This window comes from Martes martes, assembly GCF_963455335.1.
Source record: "Martes martes genome assembly, chromosome: 7".
NCBI lineage: Eukaryota > Metazoa > Chordata > Mammalia > Carnivora > Mustelidae > Martes > Martes martes.
The window spans coordinates 130,147,762-130,167,859 of record NC_137894.1 but is presented as its reverse complement, the minus strand read 5'-3'; the positions used below and the strand labels follow the sequence as shown (position 1 = coordinate 130,167,859).

The 20,098-nt window shown below is 53.1% G+C and overlaps 1 protein-coding gene across 1 annotated transcript in view; it reads right to left on the bottom strand.

The window, feature by feature from the left end:
* LTBP2 (latent transforming growth factor beta binding protein 2) overlaps window positions 1-20,098 on the bottom strand; it is a gene marked incomplete at its 5' end in the record, with an annotated part of 100,177 nt that overhangs the window by 36,419 nt on the left and 43,660 nt on the right. Inside the window, 5 exons of the mRNA XM_080808133.1 lie at window positions 9,945-10,047; window positions 11,111-11,388; window positions 12,197-12,403; window positions 12,955-13,125; window positions 15,297-15,487. Coding sequence (XP_080664259.1) covers window positions 9,945-10,047; window positions 11,111-11,388; window positions 12,197-12,403; window positions 12,955-13,125; window positions 15,297-15,487 — 950 coding nt within the window. The remainder of the gene's footprint in view (window positions 1-9,944; window positions 10,048-11,110; window positions 11,389-12,196; window positions 12,404-12,954; window positions 13,126-15,296; window positions 15,488-20,098) is intronic.

The window sequence follows — 20,098 nt, the reverse complement described above, 5'->3', positions numbered from 1 at the left end:
TTGGTTTACAGGAACAAATCCCATCACAATGCAACCGGGAACCGCTTCCAAACTGCCACTTTCAAAAGGCTCTTCCTGTCGCCCGGCCGCGCCCAGCCGCCCGCCCAGAGTTAAGGGCAGACCAAACCCACCAGATGTTTGACTCCAGATTGACCAACAAGGAAATAAGGCTCAGGTTCTGGGGCTGCTTTCGCATCCTACCTTGATTTCACAACATTCTGCCATACTTTAAAGAGGAAAAAAAGTGTTTGAAAAAAGAAAAACCTATTGACTTAAAAACAGGAAACGTCTCTGTTACTTTGGAGAGAGGACTAGCCTCCAGAGGAATGCTTTGAAGGGTTTTTTTCTTTTCTTTTCTTTCCTTGAAAAGCTCTAGCAGGTAGCAGAGTCCTGACAGCCATCTGTCATCACAGGAAAGAGCAGATGTGGACAGCCATCTGTGTGTGTGTGTGTGTGTGTGTGTGTGTGCGCGTGTGAGTTTTTAAAGAATAGCTCCTGAGGACGCCTGGGTGGTTCAGTGGGTTAAGCGGTTAAGCGGCTGCCTTCAGCTCAGGTCATGATCCCAGGGTCCCGGGATCGAGCCCCACGGCAGGCTCCTTGCTCAGCAGGGAGCCTGCTTCTCCCTCTGCCTGCTCTGCCTGCCACTCCCACTGCTTGTGCTCTCTCTCTCTCTGACAAATAAATAAAATCTAAAAAAAAAAAAAAAAAAAAAGAATAGTTCATCTACAAGTCTGACCATTTCTTGGCCAAGACATGGCGAGCAATTCTAAAGGGGTACAGGGATTTTCACAGACACTCTTCTGACACAATGTTCCATTAAGAGCCCATTCTACTTTAAAGGTCTTGTTTTATAAAGTGAACCACGTGATGACTTCTCTAGCAATCTGTCTTCTGACTTTGCCTTCCTTGCGGCGGTCGCTCGCCTCTGATCTTGGGCTGTGGTGACGGGACTTCACGTGCCACGCCGCCCACCTCTCTGTCCTCACCTGGATTCCCTTTTATTTCCATCAGAGCATCAGCAGCTACCCTCACAGAGTTGTTGGAAAACTCATTCTTATTGAAGAAGTCATTTACTGTTGCAAATATACGACTTGCGGCTCATCCTTCCCTTAGTAGTATCTTTACAAGAGGATAGTTCTTCATCTATTTCATTGCTGAAATGGACTCTTGCAAATACCGAGGCGTACGTTAGAGAGACCTATGCTTTCATCCAGTTGTACGGTAAAGGTTGAACATCTTGGTGTTGTTTAAATATTTTTCTGATCCAGACGGCTTCGCTCTATCATCAGCTACTAGTTCCCAGCACGTTATAGACTTGGGGCAAAGTCCGTTATGTAGAAACCGAATTCCATACAGCCCTCTTGATCATTTGGGTCCTGGGCTCCATTGCGGGTCACACCTGAGAGGCCCTCATTATTTTTATCTGAGAATTGATTACAGGCCAGGGGAGAAGGGGTGGCATCGCATTTTAAAAGTGATCACTTGCAGTGATGTAATTAGTGTTATTTCGAATCCTGTTTTTTTGCAGGAATTTTTTTAGAGTCACTTTTCCACTCGGAGAGGGTTGTTTTCCTTCAAACTTGACAACGTAATCGAAAAACCCCATAAGCCGAGCACGGTCGCAGGGGACGCGTTCATTCCGGAGACAAACACGAGGAGGCGCCCTGTTTTCTTGGAACGCCGCTCTTCCCTGAGGACACGCCACATGCCAGACGTGACATCTGAGTCTGACATACAGACCAAGTGAGGATGTACGTTAGTAAAGTTTCTTTTTTTTTTTAAGCTTCATTTCAGATTTTTAAGATTTTATTTATTTATTTGAGAGAGCGCGAGAGAGAGCATGAGAGGGGAGAAGGTCAGAGGGAGAAGCAGACTCCCTGCGGAGCTGGGAGCCCAATGTGGGACTTGATCCCAGGACCCCGGGATCACGACCCAAGCCTAAGGCAATTGCTCAACCAACCGAGACACCCAGGAGCCCCTTCATATATATATTTTTTTAACGTTAAGAAAATGTTAGTTGAATTTGTAATATCTTTTCCCTCTATGGATGACAGTCTCGCTCCAGCTTTGCCTGTCGTCCCACCTTGGGGGGACTAGGCTCCGGCCCAGGTGGGGGTAAACGAGGATTCTGAACATGCTGACATTGAGATGGAAGGATGGGAGTGAGGCTGGGAAACGGGAGTGCCCCTGGCATGGGGCCTGGGGGTATCAGTCGAGGGCGGGAAGGAGGCAAGAGAGGGAGGACGTTGGAGAAACTCAGAAAGCAAGCAGATTCAATGCAGCCTGCAAACACAAGGAGCAGAAGGTGGGAAGGCATAACCAGAGGCTGATGCCGGAGGGTTGCCCAGCAGTGACGAGGGAACATCTGGATGGAGTCATGAGGCCCTTGGTCCACATTATCCTGTTTGTTTCCCACACAACCATCCTGCAAGGCCGGGATCATTATCCCCATTGTCCAGACTAGCAAAGTGAAGCTCAGAGGGGTTGAACCCCGGCCTCTGGCAGCAGAGGCCACATCCCTTGCCTGTCGCTCTGCTAAAGGCAGGAGGGAGAGAAGGGGCGGGAGGCCAGGGCAGCACCATGATGGCAGGAGGGAGACAGGAATAAATTTCAAAGCCACGGTTCTGGATGAAATTCCCATTTTGCCAGCAACCCCAACTGGATCCCAAAGAAGGCCCTTGGACCCTGCTTCGCACCTCCCAGAGGCCACCTGCCAGCTTCTGGGAGACCAAGTGCAGCATCCGATCTGGAAAAGTCAGCTTCAGTCTCGTCCAGAGACAGAAGGCTGAAGTTCAGACAGCCACGTGGAAGGGAGAACCTTGGCTCCCTTGGCAGAACTCAGCACCCACCCTCCGTCCCAGGCGTGTTCCTGGCAGCCGCGAGCTGTGTGATTCACAGCGGTGGTGGTGGGGGGAGATGACACAGCCCTTGCCACCCACGCTAGGTCACCTCCCAGGCCCTCCCAACACGCTCAGTCCTTTCCTCACCATGGCACTTAAAATGCTGCATTAAGATGGTCTGTTTGCTTGTCCATCTCCCCTGGTAAAGGGTAAGCTCCATGAAGACAGGAACCTTGTCTTCATCGTTGCTACATCTCTAGAGCCCAGCAGAGCATATGGCACACTATAGGCACTCAGTCATCTTTTTTGGTAAGCCCAGTGTGAGGCTTGAACTCATGACCCTGAGATCAAGACCTGAGCTGAGATCGAGAGTCGAATGCTCAATGGACTGAGCCACCCAGGTGCCCCTAGCGGCACACAATCAACCCGGAATGAATAATAAGAGTAAACCCTAAAATAGCACTTACTATGTGCTAGGCTCTACTGTAAAGTCCTTACACGGATCAGCTTATTTAATCCTTATAATAGTCCTCGAGGGGACTTACTAATATTTTCCCCACTTTATGGAGGAGCAAACTGAGGCACAGAGGGGTTAGGAAACATGCCCAAGGTCTCCCAGCTGGTGGATGGAGCTGGGATTATGAACCCAGGCAGTCTGCCCCCAGAGGATAGATTCTGAACCACTCCTTTCTCCCGCCTCCAAATACATAAATGAAAGAACTCATGCCAAGCATCAGGAGTTGTCCAGGCACGAATCCTAGGGTCTGCAGGCTACAGGGAAACCCATGCCCATCAGGGAGTAGATTACCCTTTTGGGGAACTTCTCTTCCCTTGTTTTAACATGGGATCAGGAGAGCAAATGGGAAAAGCAAAGGCAGGGATACCCAGGAGGAGGTCAGGAGATGGGCGGGAGGACTGATGGTCAGAGATGGCCAGAGGACTCATTAGAGGCTGGGAAAATGCCCCACAAGGTCTACCACTGGAGTGCCAAGCAGAAAGGATGAAGGCAATGGGGCAGAACCCGCACTACCCCTCACGGCCCCTGAGCCGACACAAGGACATGGGGGTCAGGAAGCAGAGAGAAGTGGATCTAGAAGGAGTAGCTGAAGCCGTGTTTCCCGTGGGTGCTTCGAAGAGACACGTGGAGAGCTGCCAGCGACCTTGCGGTTGGCCCTCTCAAGCCTGAGAAAGGCCGAGCAGCGGCCAAGGGGTCAGCTGGGATCACCCTCAACTCCAAGGAGTCTGAGCATCACAGAATGACTGCGAAGCCTGTGGGGCAGACGTGCGTACCTTTCCTGGTACGGAAACGTGGTCATGTGGGCCAGAACCTCAGGTCCTCTGGCCCCTGACCCCAGCCCTGTCCCCTCACCGCTGCACCCAGACCAGCTCACACACCGGGGAAGGAAGCGGAGGGGCCCCTGGCTGCGGCCTGAGCCTGCCCTGCGGACTTTCCCCGTTGTCTGCTGGGACTCCCAAGGAGGCCTCAACCAGCACAGACTAATTCCTGGAGACAGTTTTGGCCCCGACTCTACAACAGAGTTCGGGGAAGAAATGGTGGAGACATATGTCTGGCCACGGGGCTGTTTACAAGCCACGCTGATCTCAGCCTGTGATGACAGATGGCCCCAGCAGGGAGCTCTGGAGGGTACCCTGCCACACATCTCTCTGCCAGAAGACAGACAGACAGACAGAAACACACACAACCTGGATGAGGCTAAGCTCGATGCACGGGGGCATGTGAGCGGACTGGAGCTGAATCCTCGCTGTGTAAACCTCTGGGGACGGGGGCAGTAAGCTGCAAAACCCCTTTCAGGCCCCCAGAGCAGTGGAAGGAGTGTGGGTTCTGGGGCAGCCAGATCCCATCAAATTCCTGGCTCCGCTCTGACCACTTGTGTGACCCAAAGCATGTTTCTTAACCTCTGTCAGTGGGGACAGAAACTCAGTTTCATGGGTTGTGAAGGTCAACTTCACTGAGAAATAATCAAGGCCAGACTGAAGCTAGCGCCATGCCTGGGAGTCCCTGTAGATGCTCCCTAAGACTTACTTCCTCCTTCTTGCTTCCCTTCCCTTCCCTTCATTTCCCCTTCCCTCCTTCCTTCCTCCCACCCTCACTCCCTCCCTCCTTCCAGAAACACAGTTTCAAGGATAGCAAGCAGGCTGCTGCCCCTCATTGCCTAGAGACACTTGGGCAAGTTACTAACCTCTCTGTTTTCTTATCAGTAAAATGTAGGTGACAATTCCTTCCTTGGGGCTACCGTGAACAGTAAAAAACCGTGCAAAACTTTGAGCATGATCCTTGTCACATACTGGTGATTATTATAAGGTTCATGATTCCAGATTTTCCTACTTGGTAAAGTCCTAATGGATCCCCCTCCTCCACTCAGGATTGTGGAAATCCCACCCAAAGTTGACTGCTTCCCTGGGGGCAGCATGAGAGCCAAAGTGAGTGTCTGGGTCACCACAAGCAGTCAGGTGGAGAGGGGTCTGGTCAGACCCTTGGCTCAGACAGGTGCCACTCCAGCCAACCCCACCGCAGCCCTCCTGGACCTCTCCAGGCCAAAGATGCCACGTGTTGGTGACCCCCGCCCTGGGTAAGGAGGGCACTAACTTGAGCTGAGGCACAATTCCCTGGAGGCCTCAAGTCCCTTGGAAGAAGCTCTCAGAACATCCCTGAGCCAAACAAACACTACTTTTCTTCAGCCCAACAACTGCAAATCTGAAAAATCCCATCTCTTGAGGGCAGGAGACTGGGCGTCTTAGCCAGAGTCCTGGAGAACAGGAGCCCCACCCCAGCACAGCTGTTCCCTAAGCCGGGGTCCTCTAGTGGAGAAGATTCCCCAAGCCAAGTGGGCAAGCAGCAGCCGAGGAGGCAGATCTCAGGCCAGTTAGAGGCCGGGGTCTCAGATCACGTAGACACAACTTCTTTACCTGTAAGATGAAGACGGTCACACCCAACCCCCAGAGACGTGGTGAGGACGCAGTGGAACGAGGAAGCACTTAGCATGGTGCCTGGCACACGGCTGCTAACAGCAATGGTGAAGAAAACAATGTCGCTGCTGGGACTTGCCCCATGCTCCCCGCTCCAAATCTTGTCGGCTGCCTGCATCTCCTCATACGTGCCCCCCTGGGCAGGGGCTGGCCTCACGGGAAACAGTCCGGTGGGCAAGGGCATTGGCAAAACCAAGGCAAACCTAAGCTTGCTTTCTACTGAGGGTTTCCAGCACATTTTCAGACACGTACATATGAACCTCCATTCCCTCAAAAATCAATATCCTTTCCAGCTCCGTCTACGAACCTATTCTTGGCAGGCATCCTCGCCCTGGCGGGGAGCAAAGTCCTTCTGGGGTTTTGATAAGCTGCGGTCTTTAAGTAAGCTGCTCCTTGTGCTCAGTTTCGAGTTGAGCTCTGCTCACCAGAAACATCCGCACATTGGCTTTAGCCTTCCAGAACCACACGCAACAAGCCTACTGGCTCCACCCTGGGACAATTCGTCCAGCACATCTCTGTGAACTCTCGGGCCTGAGCTGCAGGTTGCTGCCTGCCCGTCTAGCCAAGCCCCATCTTCTTGAGGGATGTTGTCCTTCATGCACATGTAGCTCATGAAACATGACCCTGGGCGGCCCCCTCCCGGCTGTGAACTGCGAGTCTGAGGTCCTGGTGTTTGTTGTCTTTGGGTGGGCTCAAGTCTACCCAGAATGATTCGGGACATCCCCCCCCCCCCACCCCCGTCAGTCAGCTGAGAGTGAGACACACTGGTTTGAAGCTTTGCTCCCCTGTCCTGCTGTGTGACCTTGGACAAGTTGCTCAGTCCTCTCTGAGTTCATCTTCCTCATTTGTCAAGTGGGGATAAAGACACTTAGCTTGCACGTGGTTGTGACAATTTCATGGGATCGGGCTGGTGGGGAGCCCAGCGTAGTGTGGAAGTTCAGCAAGAGGTGGCCATTGTTGTTTTTAAGAGGGAAAGATGCAGAGCTCCTTGAAAGGGCGGAGCAAGAGAAGCAGCAGTCCCTGGAAGGGGCTGGGTTTGGAGGTGACCTCATCCCATGCCAGGCAGACGGACAGATGATCTCGTGGGGAACAGCTGGAGGCCACCACTGCAGGCTGAGAGCAGGGTGCCAGCCCCGCCTGCCCCAGCGAAGGGGCCCGGGGGTTGACACAGCCTGTGCCAAGCCAGATGGGGCAGCGGCCAACTTTCCAGTCAACCCAGATGTCTGTCTTTCTCAGACAAAAACTCTAAAATGTGGCCTCAATCAAAGTGGCTTTGAGAGCTGTGTGCTCTTTGGATCCTGACAGAGGCTCTGAAAACTCCTGAGGGTCAGGAAGATGGGGCTCAGGCTGAGTCCTGGAAGGTCAGCTGCATCTGTCACCCAGAGTGAATGGAGAGAGAAGGGAGGGGATCAGAGGCTGACCTGAGTTGACTCCCTGAGCTCCCTAAGAAAGAGAACACTGGAGAATTTTTTTCCAGAAGAAAAGAGATATGTCTGTGCCATGTAAATGAGACTTCAAGGCAGTCCCTTTCTTCATCAGAAATAGCATCGTTCCGCAGGGGCCTTCTTTGATAGTTGGGCCTGGAGCCTCAGAAGCAAAAAGGTGATTTAGGGGAAGCCATGAAATCACATAGTTCCCCAGCTGCTGGCTTTATTACTCTCTTCCTTCCCAGTTCTGCCAGATGACCTTGTTGGGGATGACAAAGCCCTTTCCTGAAGGACACAGCCTTATTTCATCAGAGGAGACTTAGAGGCTCAGAGGGGCAAAGCCACCAGGCCTGGGAATGTTCTAGAACCCAGAAGTCCTGCCTGCCTCGCCAACCATTCCCAAAGCCACCCCAGCAGCTCCCCTTTTCTTCCTCTGACTCTTGCATGGTAGCGTGCTTGTCATGCCTACTTAGAGAAACATCCCCAACCCCCAGCCCCAGGCTCAGGCATGGAGCTAGGTATCTGGCACGCTGTCAACACAAACAAGGTTCGTGGGCGTCTTGACCTTTCTCTATACAATGCCCAGCTGCACTGTAACGTGTTGTAAGTGTTTACATTCCCCGGTCTTTGTGATTTTTTTGCTCAGTGTGCTGGAATGCTTGACATTCCAGGGTTTGTAGCCTGGTGCCCGGCTTGCTCAGATGTGCTGAACACAGCGGGGGAGGGGGGTGGGGAGTCACTAACTGGGACAGGACAGAGGTGAGGGCACGGCCTTGGGTGTGCTGTGCTCCAGGAAGAGTTCCTCAATCTCCTGGTCTCACCTGCATCTGCGATTTCCTTGGGTGGTTAAGCTCTTCCCCTTCTCTTTGGCCTCCTCTAATAATTCTTTAGATCTCATCCCGGATGCCACCCCTCCCCTCCCCCAATAAGAAGCTTTCCCTGATCCACAAATTTGAGCTAGGATCCGCTACCCCACAGTGAACAGATGTGCAGGTTGTCCACTGCACAAAAGCACCACATCTCAGAGAATCGCTGGCATCTCAGATATTTATTTGTAAAGACTGTTTTGAACAAAGGAAGTGGCACCTTTCTCTAATTTGTTCAAAGGTGCTATAGGACCTATACCTGGTCCTGGTTCCGCTGTGTTCACACAGCATTTGGCATTTGTCTAGTTAGTGCTGTCTGTATATGCCCCCTCGAGCCCACCCCAAGCCCCCAAGCTTGGAGAAAGGAGGCACTACTTCTATCCCAGTCTCCACTGTCCTTCCTGGGCCTACACACCGGGAGCACTTCAAATGGGTAATTCATTAATGTAAATATCCATGGACTGAATGGGATGTGGGATGTGGAAGTCTCAAGGAGGAAGAAGGGGAAAGAGCAGGAAAAGGAAAGTGGCGGGACAACTCTGGCCTGCAGGGGGAGATGCTGAGCAGTTCAAGGCCCTCTACTGCACCCCCCAGCCCCCCCCTGGGCCCCCCCATTTCCCTTCGAGGAGGGCTACTTTGCAGCAATACCAATCACAGCTTCTGTTTACTGCCCGAATGCTAAGCACATGCCTCATCTACTGGCCACAGCAGTCACGGGCGGTCTCCATGACCGTTTCCATGACCATCTCCACCCTGCAGACTGGGGACGGCACAGAGACGAGGTCGGCCCACAGAGCTGGGCCCAGGACCTGCTCCGTGTTGGGTGCTCAAGTCTGGAAGCTTACAGCTAGCCTTCAAGGCTTCACCCAAAGCGCCAGCGTGCTGTAAAACCGTCCGCGCTTATTTTTAATTTGGAAAACATGGTCACTGCTCCACAACCAAGTCTGAAGTTAGGAATAGCCCTGTCCCTCCCACCTTTGGGCGCCAGGCCAGGCCCCCTACAAAGAGCCAACTCACCAAGTCGACTGTTGACAGGAAAAAGTAATCCAAGCCAGGCCCGGGCCCAGGCCCCAGGAGTGGGGCCAGGAGGGAGAAGACAGGCTGAGCGGGCAGAACCCGTACTCAGGCGCAGACCCTCATACCCACCTCCCAACTGTAAGATCGAGACTGAGGAGAGCGGCATGAACGGGCATTTTGCTGACTCCCAAATAAATTCTCAGTGCTTGGCCCACACAAGGCACCTGGTTAGTATTTGCTGAATAAATGAACAAAGGAGCGAATGAATGAATGGATAAACGTAGGCTTTTCCCACCATTCACATGAGGGCGGGAAACTGGGTTTCCCATATCCCAAGGCAGAGGACCCTCTGGGACAGACCCCCAGCCCTGACTGGGTGAGGAAACAGGAGGTGAGGACGTGAGGAGGAGGCCTGGAGGCCCCTCCAGGGAGAGAACGGGGGAAACACTGAGTCACTAAATCCAGACCACTGGGCCCCTGAAGCCTGGGCAGGGGGGTATGTAGAAGGGGCCCAACATGGAATGGGATCCCTAATCTGAGCAGGAACAACTGGCACGAGAGAGGAACCCCTCCCAGGCAATCAGAGAGAGTGGAGAGCCCAGGCTATATCTGGGCCCGAGCCATCTGAGCTGTCAGGGGCCGTAGCCACCAGCCCGAAGCAGCCTCAGAGCAGATCCGGAAAGCCTGCCCAGTTGGCCAGCCTGTTCTCCCTGCCTGGCCTCTGAGACCCTGGTGGGAGATGAAGCAGAGCCCAGGCCTTGGGAAGACTTCACCCCAAACCCTGCACTCCGGCACCTAGCACTCACCTGGTCTGGGTGGACATGGGGCACACGAGGTCACCCCCCAGAAGGCTCCCACACTGCCACAGCAATCCTCCTGGGCAGTCAGCTCCAGCAAGGGGTTGGCACACTGCAAAAGAGGCCACGGACACCTATCACACCTTGTTCCCTTCCCTGCTATGCACAGAGCCGTCCCAGGAAAATGCGAGGTGAGAGCTCAACCCAACGTCCCGCTACGGGGATGCCTCACCCAAGGGAGGAGAGGAGAGAGTCAGGGGGTACCTCAGAAGGAAGCCAAAAACCTGTAGTCCATTCCATCAAACCCTAAATGTGGAGGGCAGGGCACACCCCGATAAGAAAAGATCTGCTCCGTGCAGGTCTACAAGCTGTCCCCCTCCGTGTCCCCAGCCCACAGAGGGTCCCAAAAGATGGGCTTTCCTCCATCAAACTCCACGGAACTACAGGGTCACCCATGATGCAAGTCTTCCCCGTGAACAGGATCTAGGCTCAGGGACACTGCAAGCTGAGAGCCAGGGAGGATCTGGGGACTCAGAGTCCTCAGCCCTTGGCCACTCGCTACCTCCTCTAGTTCCTTAACCTCAGGAGGGGGCTCTGGAAACACCAATATGCAACTCCAACAAAAGCCATCCGATGTCTGGCTTAGCCCATATTTTTAGGTGCCTAGACTCAGAAAAACTCCCCTGATTTCCCGTCACTGACTATGGATGGCTCCGGGGGGATGGAGTGTCTCTCATCTTTTACCCCCAAGGCTTTAGGGTTTAATCTGCCTTTTCTAATTTCACATCTCTGTGACCCCCAGTCTCAACTGAATACCATACTCTCTCTCGTTGGTTCTAATAGCCCTATTGTCCATGCGCCAGGAGGCCTAGGCTCGGCTCCAGGACAGGCCAGGGTTTACTGGGACCAGCGACGCTGGTGCCCTTCTAGAGGGGGACCCTTTTGGGGCCTCTTCAGCATGTCTGGAACTGACGGGTATCCAGCGGAGCCCAGGTGGTAAGGAGGCCTCCCCTCGGTCACACAATTTTATGCTCCGCGTTTTCCCACACGGGGAATAGGAGACTCGGCAGACATTCGTTTCGTAAGGACGAGGAGCAGAGAGAAGGGGCAGAGTGAGGGGCAGTCACTGACTATTCTGGAAGCCCGTAGGGCTGAGGCAGAAGATGCATTCTCACCTGTCCGTTCACAGAGCTCAGATAACAGCGGCCCAGCCGTCCCGGAGGCCTGGGTGCTGCTGGGGGCCGTGGCTGGGGGGCCTCTCCAGACCGTGTGGGGATGCTGTTGCTGTCCCAGTGGCTGTGGCGGGGGCTGGCGGGGAGCCAGGGCGAGGGTCTGGTCTCCACGCTGTTCTCCTCTGGGGCCTCGCCCCGCACCCGAGCCACCTGATGGACCTGCACAGAGGCCTCCGGCGGGTGGTGGATATGCACCTTCACCAAGGAGGGGTTCACGGAGGCTGGGCACAGGGGCTGGGTCAGAGCCGGGCAACAGGGCCCCACCTTCTGAAGAGGGCCCAGCACCCCTGGTTCTCTATGTCTCCCCCAGGTTCCCCCTCCATCTCTCCACTTTCTGTTCAAACCCAGAACAGCTCCCCCGTGAGAACAGGATGGAACACAGACTCCCTCCCTCTGCACCTTCCACAGAAGGGCCCTCACACTCAACCTCCAAACTACCTTCCCGACTCTACCTCCTGCCACGATCCTGTACCATCCTTGAACTCTGGCCCGACGGACCCTGCAGGGCCCCCCATTCACCCCGTGGCTCACACTGGTCCCTGCGTGCGGGATACCCTCCCCCGCTCTCTGCTTAGTCAAAGGCTATCCACCCATTAAGGCCAACTGAAGCCCACTTCCTCCTCGCAGCCTTCCAGAGGACAACTGGGGGGCTCTCCAGCCCCTGACCTCCTAGGGAAGTCTGTATTCTTGGTGCCCTTTACTTGGCACCCGAAAAATGACATGTTTTATATGATCATGTTCTTCCTATCCAGCCCCGCTCTCTCGTCCAGGGCTGAGGCTTCCCTGAAGGTGGGAAACCGCCTCTATACTTTTAAAAAAATCTCATCCGTAGCACCCAGTAGGGGGCAAGGACAAAAAAAAAAAATATTGATGAATTCGGAGGAAGGGCAAAGAGAAGTTTAGAAGATGAAATTGCACCCCGGGGGCAGCGAAGGAGGGAGCTCTGAATGGTGGCATCTTCTGTGCCCTCCCCAACAAAGCCAGCACCCCCTGTGACCCAGTGCACCCCCCCCCCAGCCCCACACTTACCCAGCTGGTTGGAGAGAGGCAAGGTGAAGGTGGACTGCCTCAAGGGGACTTCCTGCAGGGCCCCATTGCGGGACCCCCTCTGCAGAGGCCCCGTGTCCAGCTTCGGGGAGGGCAGGTGGCAGAACTTCCCAGTGGCGTTGGTAGGACACCAGCACTCGTCCCGGCCAATGCAGCGGCCTCCGTTCAGGCAAGGGATCTGGCAGAAATCTACAACAGTGATCTCAAGGTGACTGGTGGGTAGAAGAACATAGCAGCGCCCTGCACGGGGCCGGCGAGTGACCACAGGGAAGAAGGGGGAGCAGGAACTCCCATCTGGATGGCCTGGGGAGCCCAGCACACCCTGAAATGTAGGGACTTTCCAGGAGGCTGGGAGTGAGGAAGGGTAGATAATAGCCAGCCCTTGCCTTCCTAAAGGGCCCTTTCACGCAGTCCCGGGACCCCACAATAACCTGGGGGACAGGAGGGCTGGGGCACTGCTAAATCCCTCACTTCTCCATGGAGGAACCATGAACTCAGGTGGGTTATGGGACTTGCCTAGAGTCACACAGCTAGGCCATCAGCTGTGTGCTGTGAGCTGGGAGAGGACTCAACATTCTGTGTGACTGGAGACAACTCACGGAAGCCACAGTGTGAGAGTAGCAGGCTTCCTTCCTGCAGAAGTTCTGGGCTCCTGCCCAAGACTGGGCCTGTCCCTCTGGCCACCCTGTCTATACTGCCCCACAGGACCTGGGAACCCCCTGAGTTGGGGAGGGACTCACAGATGCGGAAGCCAGACTTGGGGTCATGCCCGTGACCTCCCTGGCTATACAGGGTGGTGGTGTCGCCGCGCTCACAGCTGTTGGAACAGTGTCCATGGGCACAGGTCTGCTTGCAGATGGTGGGAGTGAAGACGATCTTGATCTTCTTGATTTTCTCAGTGAGGTTCAGCCCTGCAGAGAGAGGGCTTGGGTCCAGGGGGCAAGGCTGAGAGGCACAGCTGTGACCTCTAGAGGCTGGTTAGAAGGCCCGTGGGGTCAGGGGTGAATCCATCCCAAGGGCATTTGCTAAGTACCTACTGGAAGCAAGGTCCTATGGTGGGGGGCAGTGTACCACCTTGCGAAGGTCATGGTCCAGCATGTTTCGAGGGGTGCCAATGTGCAACCACTAAGCTTGTCTTTGTGCACCTTCACTCTTACCCTTCTTGGGGGAGTGCTCTTGTAGGCGGACTCTTTAGATATTGCCGTTTTTGTAGGTTACAATGGCTGACTATTGACTATGTTCCCATATCCAATCTGATATCTATTTTACAGTTAAGGAAACTGAGGCCCAGAGAAGGTTGGGTTGCCCCACGTCACACAGCTAGCAAGTGCCGCAGCTGGGCTTGGAACCCGAGGGCAGAAAACTGACCATGGCTGTGACTTGCCAGAGAGGAGATTTCGAAGAGAGAGGGAGGAAGACAGAGCCTGCGAGAATGACTAGAGTCTGGCTGTGGAGCCCCCCATTGCCGGAACAAGGACGGGCACTTTACTGGGTCGGTAGTGGGAAGCCTTTGAAAGTTTTCAGTGAGAGATCAAAGAGGACACGTGGGGGACTGGTGCCCTCCCAGCTGGAGTGGGCAGGGGGACGGGGAGGCAGGGACACCAGCTGGGAGGGCACCGCATCCACGCAATCTGCTTCTGTAACCAGGTGGCAGCAGTGGAAATACAAAGGAGGGGTATTCATTCAGCGTGGGGAAGCCCAGGGCAGGAAGCCAGAGGGAGAGGGCTTGAGGAGGGAAGTAAAAAAAGTCTGTATGGAAACTAGCCGGGGAAGGGAGGAGAGGCAGGGAGGAAGCCCGAGGGAAGGGGAGAAAGAATTCTGTGGCTCTGTGTGTTTGTGTGTGTGCATGCGTGCAAGTGTGTGTGTGTGTGTGTGTGCGCGCGCGTGCACGCGCATGTGCATGCGCAAGTGTGTGTCTGTGAGAATGGGAGCCGGAACCAAGTGTATTTGCTGATGGGAAGGGTCTGGGGTGTGGGGCAGGCTGAAGAGGGAGGAGAGAGCTGTGAGGGTTGGGCAAGGGATGGTCTAGTGTTCTAGAGGAATCGAGAGGTGGGACACTCCCTTTTCAAGATGGCAAGAGAGGAGGTCATGGACTACAGAGAGGAATGAGTACTGACAGGGAAAAACCTCGAAAACATGATACTAAGTTACAGCAGACACAAAAGGCCACATATTGTGCAGGTTCTGTTAGGACACGTCTACAGTTAGCAAATCTCTAGAGAAAAAGTAGGTTAATGGGGCCTGGAGCCTGGGGGAGGGGGGAGGGGCCTTTATGGGTGGGGTTTCTCTGGGGAGTGATAACAATGTTCTAGAATCAGGTAGTGATGGCGGTTGCACAAAATTATGAATACACTAAAAATCACTGATGTGTACACTTTAAAAATGATTAATTTTAGGTGAAATTCACCTCAGGTTTTAACATGGAAAGAAAAGAAGGAAGGTGAGTTCAGGCAAGAGTTTAGGTAAGGGAGTGGTGTGCACCATGGGGCAGATGGGTAGGAAGGTGAGGATCTCTCCAAGGGGTAGCAGGCGTGTCCATGTTCTGGGGGGATGGGACGTGGGGGCAGCTTGGAGTAGCTGCTCTGAGGGATGAGAGGAAGAGAGAGACAGACAGACAGACAGAGACAGAGGGAGAGCAGGCACAAAGGTAAGGACTGCTGGGCAACGACCAGAATGTGCAGAGACATGAACCCACGGGGATGCTCAGTCGTCTCCTCTGGAAAGCCGAGGCCCAGCTGTGGGTGCTAAGGAAGAAACTGCCCAGGCAGGTTCAGGAGGGCCTCGGGTTGCAGGAAGGAAGACGTGAAAGGAGCAGGGTCAGGGAGTTGAGGTTCATGGCTGGATATGAAGGAAGCAAAGGCAGGATGTGTGACAGAGGCAAGGCCCTCCCTCAGCTGGTTTGGGACCCTTGCAGCCTGGCACAAAGCAGGCATTTGGCGACTGCTGGTTGATGGGCTGAGAGGATGAGGGACAGGTGAACTCAGCCCATCCGTGAGAGTGGACGGGAAGCAAAGGTAGGGACAAGACGGCCAGAGATTGAGATGCCCTGCTCCTCTAGGACCCTGAGGCAGGGCCATCTTACCCCAGGGGGATGACGGGTGGTCCAGATACGTGGCCTGCTGGGCGCCATCCCTCTGCTCAAGGCCTGGCCCTGCGGGCAGGGCGTTGGAGGTGAGCTGACCGCTGGCTGCGGTGGTTGGGTGAAGCCGGACAGTCCGGGACAAGCCCACGTGCCGCTGGGAGGCCTGGGTCTGGCTGAGCCCACTCAGGGTCCTGTGGAGATAATCGTGGAACAGGGCTTGACCGCCTAGAAGCAGCGTCGCTGGGTCCTCTGTCCCCCCTCGGGCCGCCCAACCCCCGCCTCCGTACTAGGAGAGTGCCCTCTGTGTGACTGCCTTCTCCCTACCCCCGCGCAGTGACTCAGGGCGGGGGGAACGAGGTAAGGCCCGCCAGTTGGTTCTGTGAGAGTGACTATCACCTGTGTGGAATAGCTAGCCATTTGCCGGGTTATCCTGGGCAAGTCACAGCTTCTCTGGGCCTCGGGGCCCGTGACCATAAAAGGAAGGTGTGAGACCCATCCCGTGTGGCTCTGACATTCTGAGCGTCTTTGAGACTCTGAGGGACCAACCTCTGCCCCCAAACTGAGTCCTGCCCCCAAGCCTAACCCCTGCCACTTCTTAATTCAACCCTTAACACAAATTACCTATGGAAATGGTGCCCAACAAATACTCATTCACAGATTGATCCGGGGGCGGGGCCTGGACTATCCCACACATTTCTTTTTATCGTAAAAATAATATAACAATATTCAAGGAGAAAAAAAAAAACTCCTTCGTTATCCCCCTGCCCCCACGGAGCGAACACTCTGCACGTTTCCATTCAACCTTTGCTCACATACATGTTCTTACCCTATTGTCATCCCCTGTAGACACAGCTTAAATCCTGATTTTTCACTTAACATTAGATCATACTTCATGTAACCCCAGTTTTCATATTTATCATCTCAATTCAGATGACAGTCTATCTGAAGACAAATCATAATTTATTCAGACATTTGCCTGTTACATAGATTGTTTTAAATTTTTAACTGTGGACATACTTATGTCCACATAAGTATGGCTTTTCTTCCTTCTGTGAAAATATTCCTTTAGTAAAGGGGGGATTCATTATATTATTTTGTATTTTTTGAAAAATACTTAAAATACACATTTAAAGAGGATTATTCTTTTAGAATGAATTCTACAGACTAGAATGACCATATTGAAGGGTCTAAGGAAAAGGTTATAAACATTTATGGCTCTAGGCACACAATGGTGCACTGTTTTTTGAAAGGTTGTATCAAAATGTATAAATGTACCACTCAGAGCGCAACCTCGACATCCTAATGTATTAACAAATTTTTTATACTTCTCTAGTTGAATAAGTATAAAATGGTAGTTCACTGTTGCCTTTTCTCTCCTTTCTTTATTACTTCTGAGCTGAAATGGTCTTCATGTATCTATTTACCACTTTGGAAACTTTCTGCTCACATCCTTTAATATCTTTTTTTTTTTTTTTAAGTTTGTGGGGGGGGAAGCCGGCTTCCTGCTGAGCAGAGAGCCCGAAGCGGGGCTTGATCCCGGGACCCTGAGATCATGACCTGAGCTGAAGGTAGAGGCTTAACCCACTGAGTCACCCAGGCGCTCCCATCCTTTGATATCTTAACTATTTGAACTGTCTCATGAATTTGAATGCGTTATTCGTGGGCTTATCATCAGGCCATTCTACCAGGCCGCCTCCATGGTCAATATCCTGTCACTTCACAGTGTACACGGACCACTGTATATGACGGCATCTGCACTGCGGCGAGTGGGAGCGCATTGTGGACAGTGAAGCTGAGGGAGCAGTTCCTGGTCCAAGGTTAGACAACCAGTAAATCAGGGCCCTGTGATTCCAACCCAGAGCATCCTGACTCCTGTGCCCCCTAACAGAGCAGCCCAGCCTGTGACAGAAGCTCAGCCTAGGTGTATCCGCTCGGGTCTGGAGGGTGCTCCTTCCCCCAGTAGGTCCCTCCTTCTCCCAGTAGGTCCCAACCCCAGCCTCTCCACTGGATTCCTTGCCCAAGTGGGATAAGGTGTGGGACCCTCTCCTTCTGCTGTCTCTACTCCAGCTCTGTTGACCCTGGGGCCTAGGCCAGGAACAAGCTTCCTCATCCTTTCCTGGCAGAAGCCAAATCAGGAGAGATGTCAGTGGTGGGTACCCTAGTACTTCTCTAGGCAATGTTTAGCCCTCCCTGAGACCCCTTTACTCAGAGCTTGGCTCCCATAGGCTTTTTTTTTTTTTTTTTAAGATTTTATTTATTTATTTGACAGAGATGGAGAGAACACTAGCAGGGGGAGCAGCAGGCAGAGGGAGAGGGAGAAGCAGGCTCCCCACTGAGGAAGGAGCCTGACACGGAACTTAGTCCCAGGACTCTGGGATCGTGACCTGAGCCAAAGGCAGATGCTTAACCAACTGAGCCACCCAGGGGCCCCTCCCATAGGCTTTAATGCTGCTCTTCCTTCCAGGGCCACCAGCAGCAAATCCTTACCCTGACAGGCCCCAACCATGACTCACCCTGCTTCTTGAGTTTGGGGTCTGGAGTGAGAGAGAGGGCCTGTTAGCCACTTGAGAAGTTCTGGGAGCTGTAATGGGCCAGAATTGGGAGCCCAAACCTCAGGCACCTGCTCATTTCCAGGAAAAGAGCAGCACAACCAGCTGCAGCAGAAAACACAGTCCTTTCCAGAGCTTCCCAGAGTGTGCCCGAGAGCAGGTCTTTGGGGGGGAACCTGGTGGGTGGTGGGAGACCCCCTCCTGGTGGCACCAGGCTGGGGCCATGGCTCAGCCTAGTGCCAGCACCGCAAAGCACCCTAGAAAGATGAAGGGAGTAGCTCATGTTCTGTCCAGTTCTGTACTTATTTGAACTTGACCAACAAAGAGCTCCCCAATTGGGTCAAGATGGAAATTCAAAGGCTTCTTTCTTTGTAGTTTGTTGTCATTGTGGTCACTGCTGTCACTTGTTCCTCTAACGGAACTCAGTGCTGATGGCCCCAGGATTCCCAAGTTCAAATCCTAAGGCCAGCGGTTAATGTTGCAGGGAAGAAAAAAGCCACCGCCAACAAAGAAACTCCCACATTCCCTAGTTGTAGATAGGACCTGGCTGTACCCACCCGAGGGAACAGGATTAGGCCGGGCAAATGTCAGTTCTTCCTCTTCTAGCAGGATGGCCTGAGCAAGTCATGGAGCTCCTCTGAGCGTCAGAATCTTATTAGTAAAAGTGGGAAGAGCGACGCCACATCATGGGGCCAGAGCAAGGAGAAAGAGTGAGGAAATGTGATTACTTTGCAAATATAAGTAAATAGTTGTAAGTTGAAAAATAAGCCAGAATTTTAAAACCACATGAATGACAACAAAAGAAGTGCTAGATGCAGTTCAGACAAGCCACTGAAAATTATTCCTCATCTAAGGGGAACAGAGGACTCCCCAAAACACTTTGTTATACTGTCCAAGCTTCTGTCGCAGGCTGTATGTAAAAGGCCCAGCGCTCAATCCGGTGTCCACACATTTTTAACAACCGAGACTCCTGAATCCAATCCACTGTCATCTACAGCTGGGATGGGGATTTGGGGTTAAATGACAGAAATCAAAAGTTCTGCCAAGAGGCTCACAGCCAAGTAAAGGAGGAAGCCCCAGTTCTTTGAGAGTTTCTACCTCTTCTACCAAAATTACCCTGTAAGGCAACCCCCATCTCCCTTCAAAGCGCCAGCTCAGTCCTTAGGGGTGGGTGGGGAGGCCCCCAATGCGAGGTTGCCTGTGCCATCAGCACCTAGAAGGTCATAGGCAGCTGGGATGGGGTGCAGATGGCACACTGTGGAGTTTGTAAGCCCCGTAGTCTGGCTTTGTGTTATCTTTGCGCTCATTTCCCTTAAGAGATTCACAAGCCTTTAGCAAAAGCCCAGTTGCCTGCCCCATCCTCGTCTCGGGTTGGGGGAACACCAAGGAAAGGGTGTGGCGCCATGTTGGGCCCAGGGTGGTCTAAGAAGCAGTGCCCCCTTAAGGACAAGAGTGGTGACAAGAGAAGCAAGCAAGACCTTCACGGAGAAGGCGACTTTCTTGGACCACAGCTCCCCCGCCAGGAGAGGTTCCGTCTACTCAGCCTTGGAAGAGCTGCTTTGGTTTTATCGATGATAGTGGTTCTTGGACGTTCCTGGCACAACAAGAGAATTTGCTATGTCTCTGGGGTTGTTCAGGCAAGTCCTGGTGAAGTTCACACACACACACACACACAACTACCACTTATTACCCCTATAATTCCATGGAAGAAAAGACATTTCAGTGCCCAAAAGAAGCATCTGAACAAGCCTAACTTCATGGAAACCTCACCACATTGACTTTATTTTCTTCATTTCTTCATGGACCAATGGAAAAATTCACAACAGGCTGGCACCAAACCAAGAAGAAAACCACTGATCTACAATCTGCTCTCATCTGAGGACTTTGGGGCTCTTTCGACCAATTTGGGAGAAGAGAAAAACAAACAAACAACAAACTTCCTGTCCCTGCTGGCTGGGACTTCGGACCCAAGTGAAAACTGCCCAGACAGTGCATACCCACAAGGATGTCACTCGGTTCCTTGTGCTGTGCCCACATTCTGCCATCCTGAAAATATATTTAACACTCCGCTTTTCAAAAGCAACTGGGGAGACAAGTGGGTGAGAGGCACCCTGCCCTCCACCCTGTCCAAGTGCCCCCCCGGGCCTGGAGGGTCCACGCTATCTACTTTACAAATTGGTCTTCCAAATACTGTTTCGTTTGTAAAGACTTTTGCTGCTAAAAGAAAGCAGCACTGCATGGTGCATAGAGTAA